Source organism: Mercurialis annua, linkage group LG4 (assembly GCF_937616625.2).
Source record: "Mercurialis annua linkage group LG4, ddMerAnnu1.2, whole genome shotgun sequence".
Taxonomy (NCBI): domain Eukaryota; kingdom Viridiplantae; phylum Streptophyta; class Magnoliopsida; order Malpighiales; family Euphorbiaceae; genus Mercurialis; species Mercurialis annua.
In genome coordinates, this window is record NC_065573.1 from 15,804,200 (window position 1) to 15,825,614 (window position 21,415).

At 40.3% G+C, this 21,415-nt stretch overlaps 2 protein-coding genes and 1 long non-coding RNA gene across 3 annotated transcripts; 1 reads left to right on the forward strand and 2 right to left on the reverse strand.

Annotated features, from left to right (window-relative positions):
• Positions 1 to 4,435: 4,435 nt before the first annotated feature.
• LOC126678343 (uncharacterized) lies at positions 4,436 to 6,427 on the reverse strand. The gene is made up of 2 exons (XM_050373247.1): positions 6,244 to 6,427; positions 4,436 to 6,108 (listed from the first exon to the last, which is right to left on the reverse strand). The coding sequence occupies exons 1-2, from the start codon at positions 6,425 to 6,427 to the stop codon at positions 4,436 to 4,438; spliced, it is 1,857 nt and encodes a 618-aa protein (XP_050229204.1).
• A 5,753-nt stretch (positions 6,428 to 12,180) lies between these two features.
• Positions 12,181 to 15,994, forward strand: LOC126677844 (uncharacterized). The gene is made up of 3 exons (XR_007640619.2): positions 12,181 to 12,306; positions 14,087 to 14,421; positions 15,903 to 15,994. It is a non-coding gene; the product is annotated as an uncharacterized LOC126677844 (long non-coding RNA).
• LOC126677843 (uncharacterized) lies at positions 13,058 to 17,889 on the reverse strand. The gene is made up of 8 exons (XM_050372646.2): positions 16,985 to 17,889; positions 16,415 to 16,547; positions 15,917 to 16,132; positions 15,504 to 15,659; positions 15,036 to 15,288; positions 14,107 to 14,507; positions 13,664 to 13,780; positions 13,058 to 13,567 (listed from the first exon to the last, which is right to left on the reverse strand). The coding sequence occupies exons 1-8, from the start codon at positions 17,887 to 17,889 to the stop codon at positions 13,229 to 13,231; spliced, it is 2,520 nt and encodes an 839-aa protein (XP_050228603.2). The 3' UTR covers positions 13,058 to 13,228.
• Positions 17,890 to 21,415: the final 3,526 nt, after the last annotated feature.

Consider the following 21,415-nt stretch of genomic DNA (forward strand, 5'->3'; position numbering starts at 1 on the left):
CAACTCCAAGTACTCTGCTAAGTCTACTCTAGTAAGCTCTCGTCCTCGCCGTTTTCATATCTAAATCGCCCCTTTAATTAATCGCCTAACCAAGGTGTTTTCTTACTTTGCAGTTACCACGGCTGCTCCTAATGATACCATCGCCACTCAAGTAACCGACAAGATCAACGAGATCCATACCGCTGCTCCGAACACCGATTTTCAGGTAATAATTAAAACCAATTACGGTCAAGAGTGTGTTGGTCCGATTCTAGTTTCGCCCAGCCACCAATGCAAAATTGCCACTCCGTTTCACGAAGAAGTCCCACCACGATTCGCACTCGCCCATCAGTCCTCCATCTGGGTGAACACAATGTTCAGAAACTGGCCGACCGAGCACAAGGGGTATCAAGAATGGGTGAACCGATTAAAACCTCATTTCGGCCAACTGTGGAAAGATGTTGGAATGTATGACATGATCAGCCTTTGCAAGCCGAGTAGACCAATAGCAAAGCATTATATTATGTATGCTTCCCTCTTCTGGTCATCCGCCGTCAACTGTTTTTGCTTCAAGTTCGGCATGATGACCGTTTCTCTTTTGGAGATGTCTGCAATTTTAAACATCCCAGTTATCGGCGAACGTATCTCGCCCAACCTAGACGCAGATGTCCCCATTTTCAAGTTGACAAAAGCACAAAGGAGCTATGGTCCATTCGTCAAACTTTTTATGGGCGAAGAACCTTACAAGCCCGACACGAGAGAGCACATTGCTTTCCTTGCATTTTTCGTGGCAAAATTTGTCCTTTGCACTTCATCATTCAGAGTCACAACTGACTGTTTTACGCTCGCCGCTGCTCTGGCCGAAGGACGGAAATGCAATCTTGGCGAATTCATGCTGGCTCACTTGTACAAAAGTATGAACGAGATCGCTCCCCATGCCGAACAACGGGTCTTCCAATGCCCTAGTGGTCCACTATGGGTCCTTCAATTATGGCTCGCCCTTTACTTTCCTGAGCTCTTTGAAGTCGGCCCCCATATCAAAGCCGAACTGTGCAGTTATCAATTAATTGCTGCTGGTACTCGCCTTCCTCACGTCCTGGATGTTCTGGAGGTGTTTACCAACTCCGTTCGCACTTCAGAGCTATTTTTCCCGATTTTGACTCTGAAATATCCTCCATCCTGGTTGTACCTCGGCTGGGACAGCAACGATACAGAAGAGGCAATGGCCGATCCCAAACGGAAGCTTGGAGGCCAATATTGGGGTAGCTCTTTAAAAAGCAGAAATTTGATCGCCGGTTTGGAGTATAACCGCAGTAGTATAGAGGCTTACTGCCCTAACTATGTGGCTCGGAAGTTCGGCTACAATCAAGGGATTCCCTGTCCTTTATTGATCTCCGTCAATAATCGCGGGACCTACAGACCCTCAGTAGAAAACTATGCCGATCTTCAATTCATAACTCGCCTTAATAGAGCCTATCTTCCCCCTATATCAGAAATTTCTCGCCCCTCTACCTTACTAAAATGTACCCTTGAATTTGATAGCTGGTGGGCTTCGGTTGTAGAATCGTGTTTCGACCTTTCTCCAAAAGAAATCCTCTCTCTTCATAATTTTTCTTTACCTCCTTTATCAAGAAACCCAACTCATGCATATCTATTTCTTTTACAGGCACCAAAACGTCCAAAATTTGAAGGTAACCTATTCCATCTTTTTGAAATTTCTAGGTTCAAACGCTCTTATAAATTCAAATATGACCCATTAGATCGGCCCGGTATGAACCTTAGAATGCAGCGTCATAGGCGAATCGCTAGGACTAAGTACAACGAAAAAATGAAAAAAGTCTGGAAAGAAAAGTATGAAAAAACTTACTCTTATGAATTCTTCTTAGCTCATATTCGCCCTATATTCAAGTATTAGAGTCCACCAGTTCCTAAGTGTAACATGTCCACCCCAAATCCAATTAAAATGCCTAAGAAACGAATTAAAAAATCTCAGCCGATCATAAATAGCGAAGGGGTCACTTATACTGGAATCAGATGCCCTTCTGATGTCGAGGCGATAAGTGAACTGATCAAAAATGGCTATACTAGAATACCAGGTAACGAAGATAACATTTCGCCTTTCAAAGTCTTCTTCATTTTGTACTAACTTTTTCTTTTCAGTTGGCGTGCCGAGGTGGGGTAAGGGCGATGTTTATGATACCGACGGCGAAGAACCACCGGAAGCAAAGAAGTCCAGACGAAAGCGCCCGACGTCTAAGAAATCATACAAGAAGGAGCCGAAACTCAAGAAAGTGAAGGCTGATCTCTCCGGGTCTCGCCTCTTTGATCCCACTCCTTCTGATCCTGAAACAAATCGCCCTTCCAGAAGTGCTCATTCATCTTCAAGGGGAGATACCCAGACTGGGGGCGATCATACATGCGACGAAGACATCTCCCTTCAAGAAAACCGCTCGTCTCAAAAGACTTCTTCTGAGGTAGCCCCAACGGTATCACAGATGCTCAACTTCTCACCGCTTCCTGCTTTGCACTCGCCGCTAGGTTCGGACCTGGTGAACCTCCCGGCTCGTCTTACTGCCAAGACTAAGGTACCTCAAATTTGCTCATTATTACCTTAATAATAGTCTTATCAGCTGATCTTCTATTGTGGCAAAACATGGCAGATTTCTGATGACGCTCCGGCAAAACACGAAGACTTGGCGGCAAAAGCAGCGGCTTTCCTCAATTCTGATAGTGAGGATGAGGAACTGCCTATGCCGGAGGGCGAAATACAGGCCGAAGTTACCAGTGGGCCTTCTGAGAGCTGGGGCGATCACCTGGACGTTGTTAGCTCGCTGAAAGCTCAAGGTGTAGCTATCTTCAAGTCGCTTGACGACTTTGAAAAGCTTAAAAAAGCTGCAACTGCCCTGGCCGACGCTCCTCCAGAAGTTCTTAGCGAGAAGGCTCGTGGTGCCATGGTCAAGCTGTCTGCATCGCTCCCTGCAATCCAGAAAATTTATGACGAAGCGACGCAGATCCAGACGGAACATGACCAATTAACCCTTCAGGAGGCCGAAGCCAAGGAAAAGCTGGAGGCGCTTAAGACCTCTGTGAAATTGGCCGTTTCAGCTTTGACTAATCGCCGGGACCACGCCAAGGAGCTTCAAGATAAAATATCCGCCCTAAAGCTCGAGCTGGAAACTGAAGAGAAGGGCATATGCGAACTGGAGGTTTCCATGGACAAAGCTTGCTTGAAGGGGTTGATATGAAGAAAAACCGGAATATGCTGAAACAAAGCATCGCTAAGATGAAGCACAAAGTGGATGAATCTCGCAAGTCTTTCAGCACTGTTCGCAGTGAAATCGGCGATATTTTCAGCCATTTTTAGATTTTTCCAAGCCCAGAACAATTTATTTTCTTTATAATTTTGTAATACATGAATTTTAGTACTTATTGATCGGCCTGGTGGCCGTATCTTGTCACATTTGGAACTCAGTTTAATTTCGTATATGAATCGGCCAGTTGGCCGAAATTTTCGTTAATGCTTGAGTTGGTGCTGTTTTCCTGTTATCATATCGTTATCGGTCTACAATTAGTCCGATATATAAAATTTTATTTCATAATAACTCATTACATGTGTTTGAGAAAAACGGAGGCCCCGTTGAAAAAACTCAAACAATAACAATTAAGAACCGAAATTACATTAAATATGTAAAGATCGGTTTTCTGAAACGCCGAACGTTCAACGTTTTACATGAACATTCGTCAACTCAGAACGTTCGGCGAATATCTTTTGGTATCGTTACTCCTCGTCGGCTCCAAATATCCGTCGGTCAATGTTCTCCCAACAACTAGGGACGTATTTCTTTAGAAACTGGCCGTTGATTGCCCTCTCGTGTTCCTCCCCGTCTATATTTGCCAATACGTATGCCCCACCAGATAACTTGGTGGTTACGATAAACGGTCCTTCCCAGTTCGGACTCCATTTTCCGAATCGATTGTCTTTGTGCCCAATAGGTAGGACCGCTTTCCATACCATATCGCCTATAGCAAATGTCTCGGGTCTTACACGTTTATTGTACGCCCTTTCGACCCTTCTTTTCTAGGCTTCAAGGTGATCTAACGCGGTCAGTCTATCCTCGTCGAGGTCCAAGGAGTCTATCAACATCTTGTTAAAGTAATCGTCCTTAGATAATTCACTCTGGTATAAACGGCGAGTAGACATAACAGTAAGCTCCATCGGCAACATTGCATCATAGCCATACACCAATCGAAAAGGCGAAGTCCCGGTGGCCGACTTCTAGCTGGTTCTATTCACCCAAACTTCTTCTGACAATAGAACATGTCATTGTCTTGGGTTTTCTTCAATCATCTTTTGAACTATAAGCTTGATACCTTTGTTCGTCGCTTCGGCCTGTCCGTTGGCTTGCGCATAGTATGGTGTTGAGTGTAACATTTTTATCTTCATCTGAGCAGCCCACTAAACTATCTCGCCTCCCGTGAACATCGTCCCCTGATCTTTGGTTATTGACTCTAGCAATCCATGTCGGTGAATGATATATTCTTTAAAGAAATTGATCACGGCCTCTTGCGTGGGCGATTTCAGGGGTTTTGCCTCAACCCATTTGGTGAAGTAACATGTGGCGATAATGACAAAAGTGTGCCCATCAGTTGAGCCAGGATATATCTTCCCTATAAGATCGACCGCCCATCCTCTAAATGGCCACGGTTTAATTATGGAGTGGAGCTCTTCGCCCGGTACGTGTTGTATCGGGCCATATTTCTGACAGGCTTTGCACCCCTTAGCATATCTTATACAATCTTGCTCCATTTTTGGCCAATAAAAGCCGTATTTATGGATCAACCATCTCATTCTGGGGCCTGCCTGATGAGCACCTGCTATTCCTTCGTGTACCTCGGCCATCGCGAGCATTGCTTCCTTTGGACCGATGCACCTGAAGAGTAGCCCTTCGAAACCCTTTTTGTATAATTCGCCGGCTAAGACGACGTAATTTAGGGCTAAAGTTCTCAACCTTCTATTCGTAGGGTCTGGCTTTTCAAACCAATTCAAGAGCTCGACCCTCCAATCTTGGGTAACATCCAGCTGGTAGACCGAAAATTTCCTCTCATCGATGGTGATGCCCCCAGTGTGGAGATTCGGCGTTTCTCTTTCTATCGCATCGAACTGGAGATTTATCTTGTATCCACTACCGTGCTGAGCCAGATCATTCGCGACCCCATTGTCGGCTCTCTCGGTATATTCTATCCTCGTATCCTGAAAGCCTTCGATCAGGTGTCTTGCCTTATTGCAATATATTATCAATAACTCAGACTCGCATTTGAATTCTCCAATCACTTGTTTGATTACCAGCAAAGAATCGCCTCTTACGTTGATCGCCTTTGCCCCCAGCTCGGCTAAAATCTCGAGACCGAATATTAGGGCCTCGTATTCCGCCTGATTGTTGGTACATTCAAGCAGGAGTCTGAATGACAATCGGTAAGATGCCCCCAGGGGCGAGACGATGTGTACTCCGGTGCCTGCCCCCTGGCTCGTCCTGGACCCATCGAACCACATCTCCCATATGGCAATGTCACAGCAATTAATCGTTTCCTCCCTGAGGGTAATACCAGGGTGATCGGCCAAGAAATCTGCCAATACTTGTCCTTTCACTGCTCTTTGGGGAACATACACTAATGTGAACTCGGACATCGCAATCGCCCACTTCCCAATCCGATTTCTGAAGTATGGTTTCGATAGAATATATTTAATGATATCAGTCTGGGATAGTACGTACACCACTACTGGCAGCATGTAGTATCGCAGTTTGCAACATGTGAAGTACAAGCACAGACACATCTTTTCTATGTCGGTATAGCGAATTTCTGTGTCTGTCAGCCTACGGCTCAGGTAGTAGACTGCTCTTTCGACCCCGTCATCCTCTTTGGCGAGCATGCACCCTAGGGATTCGTGTGCAGCCGATAAATAAAGCAACAATGGTTTATTCGGCTTTAGGGGGGTCATAACCGGAGGCTTGGCCAAATATTTTTTTAAATCATCAAACACCCTCTGTTGCTCGTCCGCCCACATCCAATCATCGGTCTCTTTTCCTCGTAGCAAGACACTCCAACTGCGAAGTCGGCCTGCTGTGTTTGCTATGAATCGTCTAAGAAAATTAATTTGACCGATGAGCCTCTGGAGCTGCTTCTTGGTTTTGGGTGGTTCAGCATTGATGATCGCCTTGGCTTTGTTCTTGTCTATTTCTACTCCCCGCTGGTGAACCAAGAAACCCAAGAAGTTGCCGGCTGAAACGCCAAAAGCACATTTTAGAGGATTCATTTTCAATCCATTAGACCGTATGCGTTCGAACCCCTTCCCTAGATCGGCCAGATGGAGTGTTTCGGTATTTGATTTCACCACCACGTCGTCGATGTAAACTTCGAGGCAATCAAGTCCTCTGAACATTTTGTTCATCGCTCTTTAGTAGGTTGCCCCCGCATTTTTTAAGCCGAAGGGCATGACGACCTATTCGTAAGCTCCAATCGGCCTGGGACATCTGAAAGCTGTTTTGGATATGTCCTCTTTGCTGATCGGGACTTGGTTGTACCCGGAATCTGCGTCAAGGAAACTAAGTATCGCATGCCCCGCTGCCCTATCTATCAGCATGTCGGTCACAGGCATCGGGTACTCGTCCTTAGGTGTGGCTAAGTTGAGGTTTCGAAAATCCACACATACCCTTAGCATTCCATTTTTCTTCATCAAAGGGACGATATTAGAGAGCCATTCGTTGTATTGGGCTTCTCGAATAAACTGAGCATCTTTCAATTGTTTAATTCCGTCCTGGATGAGTATATCTACCTCCCTTGACATTCGTCGGGGGGGCTGCCGAAACGGCCGAAATCCACTTTTCAAAGGGAGCTTGTGTTCTGCGATATTGGGATCAAGGCCTGGCATTTCGTCGTACGACCAGGAGAAACACTCGCGGAACTCGTCGAGTAAAGCAATCAGCCGCTCTTTGAATTCCTCTTCCAACCCGGCGTTAATGTAAATCGGTCTGGGTGATTAAGCCGTACCCAAGTTTATTTCGAGCAGATCGTCTTGTACTTGGGCGGGGTCATCTTCAAGTTTTCCTGTCTCCAGCTGAATATTTCCAACTCTAAGCGATCCTGTTGGGTCTTGATCCTGGTCCTCGTAAATGCATTCGGCTGATAACACGTCACAAAGTGAGGTTAGCTGTCTGATCTTCTCCCTTATTTCCTTATGTCGTTCCATCATTCTAAACGCTTGAGGATAGTGGATCGGCCGTTGCCCCCTAGGGTCACTGATACTGGCCGATCTGAGTTGACTAGTAAGCGAGGTACACTTGTCTCCCCTTTTGAACTAAGGGATTGTATGTTCCGCACTTCATCGTCATATAAACGTGCTTCAAGCACATTATGATCTTCGCCGAAGGGATTGGGATCGCCCTGTACGACTTCGGCTTCACCGTCGTCTCGCCATATGAATAGCATATGATGCATGGTCGACGGTATACACATATTGGAGTGTATCCAATCTCGACCGAGTAATATATTGTAGTTGCTCCGGGCATTGACCACAAAAAACCCTTCTTCAGTTTCTACTCGCCCAACCCTTATTCGGAGGGTAATATATCCCTCAGCCGGCGTCTCGCCTCCGGCGAAATCGGTCATGTAGACATCAGTTGGGTCAAGCTGATCCCGACTTATGCCGAGCATGTTAAGCATCTTCGCTGGTAGTATATTAACCCCAGCTCCGTTATCAATAAGGACCCTGTTGACCGATACTCCATTCAAATCGGCCTTGATGTAAAGCGTCCGAATGTGCCTTGTCATTCTTGTTGGGGGTTTGCTAAGTGATACCACTGCCATGCTATCGGCACTATCACCTTCCGGGACGATCACGTCGCCTTCCAACGCCGCCTTCTGCCCATGCTTGCTTCTGTACGAGTCAGGGAGCGTAATTACTTTTACTCCGCACTCGTCCCTCACAACCGGCACCCAAGCTTTCAGCACCTCCTTTTTGTGCGAGACAATGACCTCACGGTCTTTGGGCAATTTCGCCTTTAACTGACCATCTTGGTGAGATACGAGTACATCTCTGTAGGACGGTTTCTCATCAAGATCTACTTCACTCTTATGAGCCTCTGTCGTGCGACTTGTATTGGCAGAATCAGCTGTTCGGCTTGCTTGCTTTGGGACCCATATCTTCCTGACCTTGGGGGTTCGCTGCTCATGTGGCTCGTTGCTCATATCGCTCCGGCCCTTGCCTCATAACCTTTCAATTATAGGTCTATTTCCTTGCCCGTCTTTAGGAGCCAATCTTGCATCATGATTTGCCCTCGATTCCTGTCTTAACCTCTGCATTCGCCTCTTTTGGGTTTTCATCATACGAGGGGTCGCCTCCGTTGGCCGAAAAATCCTTTTGAACACGGTGGTCTTAGACCCCCGCTGTGGCTGATGACTCTGCCACTGCTCCGTGGGCGATCTGGGTTTGAATGCCTTGGGATTCTCCCTCGCATTTTTGGCCTTCTCGGCTTTGAAACACGTACTGCATGACGGGAAGGTCATTTCTGCAGTAGGCGAGCTATGGCGCTTTCTCTTCTGTTGCTGAGGTCGCCCTTTCTCTCCTCGCCATTTTGAGCCATCGGTCTCCACTCTAGGCTTAGGTCTTCTAGGATTCCACTTGCTCTGTATTTGTCCTTGCTCCAGGAAACTATCAAAGTGAGGCCGAACGGTATTAATAGAAACATACTTTGCATCGGCCTCTTTCTTTGTTGGAAACAGAAGTTTCCCCTCGTTGATCGCCTTCTGGATCACGTTCCTGAAGTTCACACAATTGTTCGTGCTGTGTCTCCAGGAATTACGGTACTTACAATAATCCTTTCCAACCAGCTCCTCTGGCGGTGGGATTACGTGACCCTCGCTTAAGGCGATCTGTCCATCCTTGAACAAGGCATCAAATATGTCATCGGCTTTGGTTAGGTCGAAGGAATACTCCTTCTGCACCACCGCGGTTTTGTTTTTCTTAACAAAACCAGGCTTTCGCAAGGCCGAACACTCCAGGGGCTTCGTTCCCATAAATTCGGCCATGTTGACTTCATCCTCGGAGCCACTATCCTCACTGTCCGATATAACGGCCACGTCCAGCTGGTCTTTGTAGTAAGTCCCCTTAGATGCGCCTCGCCTCTGCTCCTTTTCTTGAAGAAGTCTCTCGTAGCTTGTTACCCTGTTCGGCAGCTCGAACAAGTCACGAAATCGATGGCCTTCGAAATGCTCCCTCATGGCGAAGCTCATTCCCCTTACTACCATCGGAACACAATCGGCCTCAGACATTTTGGTGGAGCACCTCGTTCTAAGGTTCCTGAATCGGCCGATATACTTTTCTGCCGATTCGCTCGGTAGCTGTGAAATTCGGGCGAGGTCTGCCAGGGTGACATCGGGCGGTGCCCTATAAAACTCCTCATGGAAGAGGATCTCGAGATCTTTCCACGTGTCCACCGAGTTTGGTGATAACCTAGAGTACCACGTGAATGCCATCTTTGTCAGAGAACTGGCGAACAATCGGAGCTTCCAAAAATTGTGCGCTGCCGCTTCGCCACACTGGGCTGAGAACCGGGCGACATGTTCAACTGTTGATTGCCCTTTTTCCTCGCCCGAAAACAAACTGAACTCGGGCACTTTGTATCCCCTTGGGAAAGGGTACAATTTATCGATCTAGTCCGGATAAGGCTTCATGTATGATGAGCGAGGCATCGGTCTCAGGTCCACTCCGAGTCTCTCTAACATGTCCACAAGCTGCCCTTGGTTATAAATGTTTGGATCGCCCCCTTCTGAAAATGAGCGTTCGCCCATATTGGGTTCTTGGGCGTTAGCTCCAGTGGCTGCTCCTTGTGGTCTGGATTCGCCTTGAGGGTTAGAAGAACTCGCCCCCGGGTGATCGGCCCATCCCGCAGATTCGGTCTCATTCCTCGTCAAGAGCTTGACCGAACCATACGTATACCCCAACTTACTGGGTTGCTGCGTTGTTTCGGCCGTACCACCTGGATGACCGAACCGATTCGGCGTTTGGTTTTGTTCGGCCCGCCTGTAACCCTGATCAGTAGTAGATTGCTCAAAAAAGAGTCGTCCTAGGTTTCCATCGCTTTGTTGAGGCCGTCCAAGTTCCCTTGGATTTGTCTTTGGATCGACGTTTGGTCGGCCATTATGTTCCTCATCACTTCAGACATTTGATGCATTGCACCGTCGAACATCTGCTTGTTCTCCTGAGCTATCTCGCCCCTCATGGCCGAGAAATCGGCCTGTGATAAGGATGGTCGAGACGGAGGAAGCTGGCGTGAGTAATCCAACCCATCGTCGGTCACGTCATCATTCTTGTCCTTAGGAAGGTGTCCCTCGGCGTCCGAAGTATTCGACACCTTGTTCGAATGGTTCACCTGTTTGTCCTTGGCCATGGTTTCAGATTTGTCCGAGTAAGATTCGTCTACTACGTCACCTCCCTTCAGTTGTTGTCGGCGTAAAGACCGAGCATGCCTGGAATCGTCCTTAAAGTCCGTTTTTGTGCTAACCATAAACTTATTCCCCAGTGGAGTCGCCAAAAGATGTTCGCCTGGAAATATTCCGGACTCGAATCTTTGAATTTATAATCGGGATCGGTTTGAGGTTTGATACTTTAACGAACCTATGCAGATATTCACAGGGCTTGTTTGGTTAAAAACACTTAACCACGTGATCTAAAAGTAATAATCTAGGAGCTACGAACTCAGGCGAGATTAATACCGAAAACTACTCATAAGTTAAAACAATCCGGAGATTGCGAGATAAAAAGCACTAGGCTTAGGTTTTTGATTGATTGATTTGTTGATACAAGAATAATGAAGCTCTGAGCTATTTATAGCTCCTCATAACCAAGATTCCTAATCTAAGTAGGACTAAAACTCTAGAAAGAAAAATATTCCTAATGAGTCACAAACTCCTAATAAGAAGAAAAAGCAATAATTAAAAGGCTTTTCTTTGGGCCTGAATCCCTCGTAAGCCCACATGAAGCTCCTATCCAACAATTCTTTGGGCCGGTGTAAACAAATATTATAGGGTGAAAGTGTGTGAAGTGATAAGTTATTAAGTGTTAAGATTAGCTTTAAACTCTAACTTTTTAATTAAATTCGGATTTAGGATTGGTGACTAAGTAAAAGATTGTTAAAAGTGCATTTTGGTGCTCGAAAGTGTTAAAAACGTTTCCTCGGCCCCTATAGGTTTGGTTAAAGCCAATTTCAGTCCATCAAATTTGGAAAATGGCCCATAAACTTCTAAGATATGGCAATTAGTCCAATTTCTCGACTTAGATTACAATTTCTTTGGATTTTTATGGGCTATTTACGCCTAATTACATTTTAGTCCTCCAAGTTTGTAACTGTGCACAAATTACGCCTGCTTAGATTCCAGCAAGCAAATCGAAAGCTCGTCACCCGGACGGATTTCTTTGAAAATCATCATTGGACGCTTCAGTTCCTTATCACTGTTTACTTGTCCGAAAAATAGATGTTTACAGTGATCTTCCTCGGAAGGAGCCCATTTTAATAGTTCAGCATCTGCTCCGAGGTTGGCTGAGTGGGTTGAGAATCATGATCCGGCTAGTTTGCTGAACCCTCGGGTTCTACCTGAGTATATCAGGAGTCTGGCGATTCCTGAAGATATTACTTGGTTCGCCTCCAAGCCTAGACATGAGCTAGCAGATATTGCCTGTTTCCATCGATTACCAACTATAGTGAAAATACATATAAACAAATGTACATGTTATCAACTAGAAAATATATAAAAAAACAATATCGTCGATATAGCGAAAGTATACTGAAATTATACCAATAATAAACTAAATACTATTTTCAAATTCTCGGGTTCATAATTTTAATATATCGATATTATACCGACATTATATACATTGTATTTTTATAAATTATTTTCATTTTTTGGTATTTTTGTAAATAATTTTAAATCAGTCGACATTTTTATAAATGGAAAAAGTCTACGGATATTTTTGTAAATATTTTTAGAATTTTAGATATTTTTGTAAGATTTTTTTTTAATGAAAAGGAATAGTTGAAACTTAGTTTGATGTAATGTTTACTAAATAGATAGAGAGGTAATAATTTGGGCGCGTATAAAAGAATATCCAATTCAAGAATTCGAATCCCACCAAAACATATTCCAAAGCCTTTGTGTTTTCTTGTTTTTAAAATAAAAAAAAGTAAACAAGCAAACCAACCTTATGATCGAGCTCTACTCTCCATGACCACAAGAATCCAATTCGCTTATACCAAATTGCATCTCATTTTGAAGGTCAGTCTTATTCTTTCTTTTATAAGTTTCCTAGTTACAAGTGGAGCTTTTAATTGTCATTGTCCTTGTAAACTGTTCCACTAATGATGATTTTAATTCTTTACTTTCATTATAAGAAGAAACCGGTCATGTTCATGTGCTATATTTTGTTTTGTGTTTTGGAAAATCAACTAGCAAGTATTATTAACTCAAATCCGAAGCAATTATATTAGTAAGATATACTAAGATAGTTGAAAACTACTCCCAATGACGAAAGGCGTTTTGCACAAGAATATGCGCGGTCATATTCGCATTAAAGAAAACAAAGAAAAAAATGTGTGCTTGTTAAAAAGGGTAGTTTTGATTTTAGTTAATGATAAGTTGGCTTTACTTTCGTCATTATTTTAAAAAAAAAATGTAGTGATGAAACTTCACCTTTCATTTTTTTTTCGGTTTTAGAGACATTTTGGAAATTCCAATAGCCTAATTTTCTAAAAAGATGAGTTTAATTTCCATTTTAGCATACTCCTCTCAGTAATTATTGCATGTTGGCTACCACACTGACCGCTGCATTGACATTACTTCGAAAGGATCCCAAAAGGTAGGATCATTTGATTAGAACGCGCTCTCTTTGTGGCATCTCTTTTTGTGAAATTCATGTAAAGGCATTTCCATTTCCACGCTACACTAAAAAAATTACGTGTACACATTCAATTCGGTTCTTGGAAATTCCTGTCGATATTGAATGTTTAAAGTTAAGAACAACTGTGAGTTCAGTTGTTAGTAGCACGGACATTTCATTCTTTCAACGTTCTCCATTTTGAAAACATGGCGAAATGTCATTTTTAACACAAGAAACCTCGTGTCAGTATCCAATTGTCCGTAGTTAGCTAGTGGTTCTACACCATTTATGCCAAACTATAGTCCTCTTTCAAAGGATTCTTTACAAATGAATGCCTAAAGTTCTGAGATTTTCTAGAAATGTTTCGCCCACAAAGGAGCCGTCCTTAACAAATATAGCAGGATAACCAACTGGAGCTTCTACCCAGGCCTCAGAGCCTTCTTCTCTATATAGCTTTCCCGACCAGGCGTGTTTCCAGGAGCAAGTTTCACCTTCTGGAAAATAGGCCTTCACATTTTGCTTGCCCTTATCTAATACAGGCACCACTAGGATCTCACTGCCGATTAAGAATTGCTGGTAACTCAAGTTCTGCACAATCCTGTCGTTTGGGTAGTGGATAAATAGGTGGCGGCAAACAGGGAGACCTTTTTCCGATGCTTCCTATTTTCAAAGAATAAGGAGACTGAGGTTCATTAGATACTCTAAATAATGGTAATTGAATTACCAGAAGTGATTTGCATGAATTGCATGTCTCACCTTTACTAGTTGTATTCTGTAGAAATACCAGGCTTTGTACATTTTAGCACAGCGTGCGAATTGCGATAGAGTGTTGTGGTTCGAGTAGAATTGGCTGTTGCAAGATGGTTTGTTTCCCTGTTTGGAGAAGATCGTTAGAATACTGATACGATAACAGTATAATTTTTCTGCTCTGAAGCAATTGTAACAGTGTGATATGCATATATGTGACACTTATCCTAATGATAGTGTCAAATTTGCTTCATCTTATCAATTTAGTAAACTAACTTCACTGCTTGACCAATCTACATTTTAGGGGTTTAGTATTGTCAAATTAAAGTGAAACACGGAAGTCAAGGAATTGTGTAATTTGCCGGTAGCTATGTGATTTTTATGTCTCTAAGTTTTAACTGGATGATAATGATGCATGCTTACGAATTGCAGATGCTTGTGTTTTCACTTACTTCATGGGTTCGGAAAACAGGGGTGAAGGCGTTCAATTCCATCCATCGCATGAGCAACTCTTCACTTCTATGATATTTGAGAAACGGCATAGTTACTGCACAGTAGCCTCCAATATCACTATGATTGAGAGCATATCCAGAAAGTCCACCACTCAGTAGGCCAACGACAGCACTCTTTATCCCATCATGAGCCTGCCAGCTAACCATTTGATCTCCTTCCCAAAAGAGCATACCCCATTTGGGACTATCCCGGAAACCGGCCCTCATGAAGAAAACCAAAGCCTCTTCTGGGTCCTCTCTCTCCTTACCTACACGGTTTGTTTTCCACTCTTCCACGAATTCTCGGTTTATTTGGGCCCATAGTTCTGGGTATCTATTGTGAGCAGAGATAGGATCTTCACCTGAAATAGTTAATGCACATATTACTGCTATATAGCCATAGCCACACACATATGAACATGCACAGAAGTAGAAAAAAGTGGTAAAAGAAAGAGAGTTGCTGCATAGGTGTTCTTTTAGATGTAGAAAGGAAAGGAAAACAGGTTTTAAGACCGTATTCTAATGAACAAATATTTGCTTCATTATGCTAATTAGGGAAACACTTCTAAATTCTTGCTAGTTGAGAGCTCATATGGTATCATAAACAAATACTAATGAACTGTGAATGCATAGACAAATTTAAGATGGATTATCAAACGATTGTTAGATAAACTAGTGTTGACTTCTGAGATGATTGAGAACTTGCTATTATTTATTGCAGATCATAGGGGCAAAAGTTCAGAAATTTGTGATCCTTAAACCTACCTCATTAAACTGTTAGGAACCACTCTCTTGTCCTTTTATTTTCCGCAAAATGAGTTGATAAATTGAAACTAATTCATCTTGAATACAACTAATTCGTCTTTGAAGAATTAAGAAGAATGTTTGACCTGAATAGAGGGTTGCATCTATAGGCAGACCTTCACCAAAATCAGCCATCCACCCTCTGACTCCATCATCAACCATTTCCTGTAGAACTTGCTTGAACCAACTTGCAGTATTTGGGTGGGTCAAATCCAACATTCCCACATCAAAAGCAGTATTTGGAACCATATATGGTTCTCCATGAATATCTTTCACTAAAATGTCCAACGTTTTTGCCTCTTCGTATAGATTTCTCTTTCTGTTGGGCTTCTCATCTGTCTGTTGAAGCAAATAAGGAGTTTCAAAGACAAAGTTAAACCCTTTGACTGTATCAAACTATCATGATATATATCAGGTGTATTAAAAAGAAGTGCCTGCTAAACCATATTCTGTTTATTTTGGTTTTACCACGTATATTGAACGGTGAAATTGTAGTATCCTAGGAACGGTGTCTATATTATAGGTATCGTATGTGCTCGGATAAAAAATGGTACCGGAGCTAGACATGGGTTGCAGTATGTCATTGTTTTAATATGTTGAGCAGCAAGATCATGAACCAGTTGCTTCCATCCCTTATATCTTGTTGTATCCACTTCCCAGTTCCACCACAGTTGCGAGCCAATGAAAGTTTCTCTTTGTCCTACCCAATCCTACATAAAAACAAACTCTTAGAACTAGTCAGCATGGCAGTTAGAGCTTTAGATTTTGAAATATGTCAGACTGGTCGGAAATTAAACTGCTCAACACGCTGCAACTAACAAAAGTTTATCCCGAACTAGTACGGACAGTTTTAAATGGAAATGACCCGGATTATGTTGTAAAAGAGCTTGAAGCAAAGAATTCATAGACTGAATTAGATGTGATTTTCTTATTTTCAGTTTGGTTTTGAATAGGTATAAGGAGTAACCTGCAACCAGAATGCTGAGATGGGAACCTTGTATGTTTTAAGTTCATCCCAAATTCTGCGTACGACTTCTGTTCCACCCTGCATTCCAACAACAGCTCCAGAAATAATCCACTTAGGAAGCTCAGGAGGTCTCCCGATAGTTTCCGTGTAGCGTTCAATAAGCTCGGAAGGTGAGTTTCCATTTATTATTCTTCCTTGAGCTGAATTGCTGTGTATCTGCAAGCTCCGTTATATAAAAAATAGGAAACTCCAACTTTAAATTCTCAATGAGATTTTATATCTATTTTACATTTAACATAACAATTGCAGATAAATATACTCTGATTTCTTTGCAGTTTCTTCTGAGTCTCTTTTGTGATTCATTTATCATACTCAGATGGTCAGAACAGAAAGATTTTGCATCTTAGAAATTCATTTAGTCATGTAACTAAAAATATAACTTCAATTATAAATATTAGCTACACGGTCATCTACGTTTCAGAAATTTTGAAAGATTACCTGTATCTGAACTCTATCGTGTCTTGTGAGATCGAAAATAGAATAATCATATCCTTCTAGATAAAGAGACCTCATCTTTGATGTCATGTAGAATGGTGAAGGAGCATAAGTTGTGCTCCAATCACCCCCAGCTCTGCAATATAACATAAACTTCAATGCAAAATTTCTTTAGATTCCAGTAGCTTTATAATATACCATGCTCTAAGGCCATGTGTGGTTGGTGAAATAGAATATATTATAGTTATCCCATAGCTATAACTCTCTCCGCCCAAATTGATAGGCATTATTCTAAGTTTTTTTCCGTACGATTATAGGAGGTCGTTTATTGCTTAAGTGATTAAATGACATATATACCCTCATTTATTATAGTATTTGACATTAAAAAGAGAGCAAAAACTGCTAAGAGAGTATAGTATATTTTTATAAAATTACTCATTTTATATAGATTTATAATATTTCTTAGTACTCGTATTTATCCTAAATTGCCTATCAACTTGAGACGGATGGAGTATATTCTTATCATTTGTATGAACCAAACATGGCCTAAAGGTTAAAGAGCAATATATGTACCTGAAGCTAACCAAGTTAGCTGCAAAAGTAATAGGCTGATCTCCTCTTCCAATTCCCTGTTCTTGAACCAAAATGGGCACCCGTTTGCCTTTGAAGTTCATACTCGAAAACTGCTCTCCGAACCCATAGAAACTTTCATCTGCCTCGCTCGAATAGCTAAGACAGATTCTGTTGACTTCTGTCAACTGTGAAGCCTTCATTTCTGTCTCCTCTAATGAGGATACACCAGCAAACCCTCTTGGCCTTGTACAGAACCAAAACCACTCCAGCCTTCGTTTTCGAATCCTCCGCAGCTTCCTCCTCAGCCGTTGGTATTTTCCTAGTCGAGTCGGATTGAATTCGAATTTGAGCTGTTCCACTCTAACCTGAAAACCAATCTGGTTGGAATTCTTCTGATCAAGAACAACCCAATACCTTGCAGAACTTTGGTCCTTACATTTCTTGTTCGTTCTGCTAAATAGCTTACCTGTTATTAACAGAACAGGAAACTTTATGTCATTCAAATTGTTCTTCAGATCAAAATCAAAATCAGTATGAATGACTCTGATATCATCAACAGTTTGATGATCACACACCAAGATAACATTCCTGTCACTGATAACAAATGATCCCCTACTCTCTTCCACTTCTGTCTCCACAACTGCTGCAGATACAAAGGCCTGTCCTGGCACGGTGGACCAGAGGGTCCTTGTCGGCTGAGAGTGGTGGCAAACTGAGAGATGCCCGCCATTTGTGGTGGTGCAGAGAAGCTGGAAATCCGTTCCAAGAGCGAAGATTTGGTTAGATGGGATTGTGTGTGGATTGAAGAAGAGAGTTCCTTGAATCAAAGGAAGAGATGGTGGCGTTGAAGGGCAAGGATTGTTTAAGCGCTTGTGATGCTTTTTGGTTATTTTTAGAGTTGCCATGTTAAAGTTATTACACAACTTTTTCATGCCTTATTGTAATTTATAGACTTTGAAAACGTGTCTTAATATGAGATTATTTGAAAGTTCTACTTTTCTTTTTATGACAAAAATTCTTAATATTTTCTCTTTTTATACAACTTCAAAAAGAGGAGAAAAAAGTTAAAGGAATTGGTCTAAATGGTAGCGCTTTGGTATCTTTTGACTAAGGTCTCGGGTTCGATATTTGTAAATGCAGAAAATTTCTGTTGGCAAACTCACCCATCATACCAGGTGCGCGACGCGGATCCGGTAAAACCCTAGAAACCGGATGAGCAGCAACAAAAAAAAAAGAGAAGAGAAAAACCTATTATTTCTCCCGTATTGAGTTTAGTGATAGAAATATCATACTTCGTTTTAAAAAAATATATTAATTAACTTTTTAAAATTTAATTATTATTTTTGAAATTGTATTATTATTTATTATAATTCAAAAATATTAAATGTGTTAATGAAAGTTAGTACATAATTTAATTGATTATTTCTTACTACTATAAATATATTTTTAGAAAATAATTACATTGAGGTATTATCATTAACATTTAATTTAATAAGAATTTTGAAGTTTTAAAGCAAAAACTTTTATTTCAAAATAAAAATATTAATATTTTTAAATTGGGGCTATAAATTGAAACATATTATCCGTTATTATTTTTAAAAAATAGAAGAAAGGTCTTGAGGTTTAATGAACGACTTAACTTTAATTTTGTACACTTTCGCCTATTTAATTTATTATCTTCTCATTTAATCTACTAAACATATGAAATTTCATTTTTTGTGTTTTATAAAATTATTGTCAATATTATATTAATTTTTATCAAACAATCAACATAATATTTAGCCCTAATGATTCAAAAACAATAAACTTTTACGAAAGTCTCCATTATGTTCAAATGTTTAAATTGTCTCGATAATATCCAAACCTATATGATAACGTTTTAAAAATGTCCAACCCCCAAAATTGATGATATGTCGCTTAGGTGGCATGTAATGTGTGACAAGTCATAATTTATTTTTGGACATTATGGAAACTTTTGCTAAACATTTGGACATTATGTAGACTTTTACTAAACGTTTGACCTTTTTAGGATTTAGTTTTTATTGATGTGGCAAGCACTGACATGTCACTTAAGTGACACATCAGCACAAGCACACTCTATTTGGGGTTGGATATTTTTAAAATGTTATCATATAGATTTGGACATTATCGAGACAATTTAAACGTTTGGACATAATAGAGATTTTTTCTAAACATTTTTTTTGGGATTATTAGGTCTAATATTTATTAATTATTTATTAAATTTATTATTATCATGTGTCGCACCATCAGTTTATAAACATAGTAAACTAGATTCATTTAAAAAATATTTAAATATGTTAAGTAATTTACAATCAATCGTCATATGCGATAGTTGGATGGAGATTATTTTGCTATGTGTCGTTTAAAGTCTAATAATCACCCATAAACTCTCATTTTTGGGCCTTTCGATCACTAAACCCCCCTAATTTTTAAAAACGATCACTAAATCCCCTACACTTTATGGTGACGCTCGCTAAACCCCCTGAGCCCCAAAATCACCATTTTTTGCAAAATTTGTTGACCTGGCACAAATTTAAGAGATAATTGTACAATACACTGTAAATTAGAAAAATATTCTCAATAATACAGTGGATACTTTCAATTTAGAAAAGTACGGCTAGATCTTTTTTTTCTCACTTTTAACTTTTCCTTTTTTTCATTAATATGTTATATATAAACCCTAATATCTTATAATCTTATTGCTGAAAACCAAAAATAAAAGAAAACCCTAAAATTTTGAGACTCCCGCCGCCAACCAACTGCTATCGTCTCAAACCCGCCGCAACTGTTCGTGAAGCTATGTCGGTCGCCAGTAGACTTGAAGCTGATGCCGTTCATGAAGATGAAGCAACTCTTACTGTGGATTTCCAAGCCGCCGTGTGTCTTGAAGGAGCAAAAAAAAATTGTTTTTAGATTACCATTAGTGAACCGTGAGTAACCGCTGATAAACTTATAGTTAATTATTTTTTAGTACATCGTTAATAATTTTATAATAAATTTGAATTGTGCATATAAAATATAAATTATTTTCTGATATACCGTTGATAGTCTGTTAGTATACAGCTTGTAACCAAAATCGTATTTCTGAGATTAATTTTTTTTTTTTGAGAATAACAAAAATCATTTTTATAAAAAAAAAATACAAATTATACTTTTTAAAAACAAACTTTGAGATATTATTTTTGAGAACATGTTACCATTTTTTGGTATTTGTCAAAAGTAATCTCCTATCTAAACACCTCCTAAGATGATTTTGGCTTAATTGAAAATTAATACTAAAACTATAAAATTAAACATATAAATTGAATATTCATTCTCGTTTTTTTATGTGCAAAAATTCTTCTTTGTATTATTTTAAAATTAAATAAATAAAAATAACTGTATTTTTTATACTATTTTATCATATTCCTTTTATAGGCTCAATGGTGTTAAAAAGGTGATCTTTTTTAAGTTTTTAAAATTTATCAAAACCTTGTAAAATTTATAAATACATTTTAATTTGGCTAATTCACTGAAAATCTATTCGAGTTTTTAAAATTGATGTAATATTATACAAGCTGGCATAATCTATAAATTTTTGATTTATCTAAACTACGTGATATCATAATTAAAAATTATTTTTCTTCCTCATTTTTTTTAAAAGATTACACATTCAATTGTTGCGTATGCACGATAAAATTGATTTCAAAGAATTGAACAAACTTTTAGTGAATTAGCAAATTTACGATAAATTGCTCACCACGGCTCGCTAAGTTGGTTACAAGTGTGGAAAGTAAACATGAAACTAAAAGACCATCACAAGTTCGAATCTCACATCCTATAAAATTGACTTATTGGAAGCATTTTGAGTTATTAAAAGCCTCGTATCAAGTGGGAGGTTCGAGTGGTGAACTGCCGAGGCTAGCTCCCCAAGGGTTTATCCAGATGGTCAGACTCTGCTCTAAGGGGTGGTCGAATTCTGCCGAGTATTTCCTCGTCATAAAAAAAATTAAATTAAATTTATAACTTTGTAAATATTTAATATTTTAACACAATTATTTTTTCAACAAGAGCATCTTAAAAGATAATAATGGCAAAGGATAGAAAGAAAATAAAACAATTCAAAATATATCAGAAATGTGAATCATAAACTAGAATGTAACATATAAAAATGATTTTTTTAAAGTTCCCTCCAGTGATCTCTGTTTGGTAAAATTTAAGAGAAAAGCACAAAGCAATCAATTTTGGTGGGCTTGAATTTTCTCTCTGTCCTTAGCAGTAGCATTTAAATGTACATTTATGCTATAATGTTCTGAATCCAGTCAAAAAGGATGATACATTTCCTGATGTATTACAGTTTACCGTACTATCTTTAAACTTTTTGGAGTTACTTAAGTAATTTTTTTTTGTAGAATAGTGATGTTTTTCAAT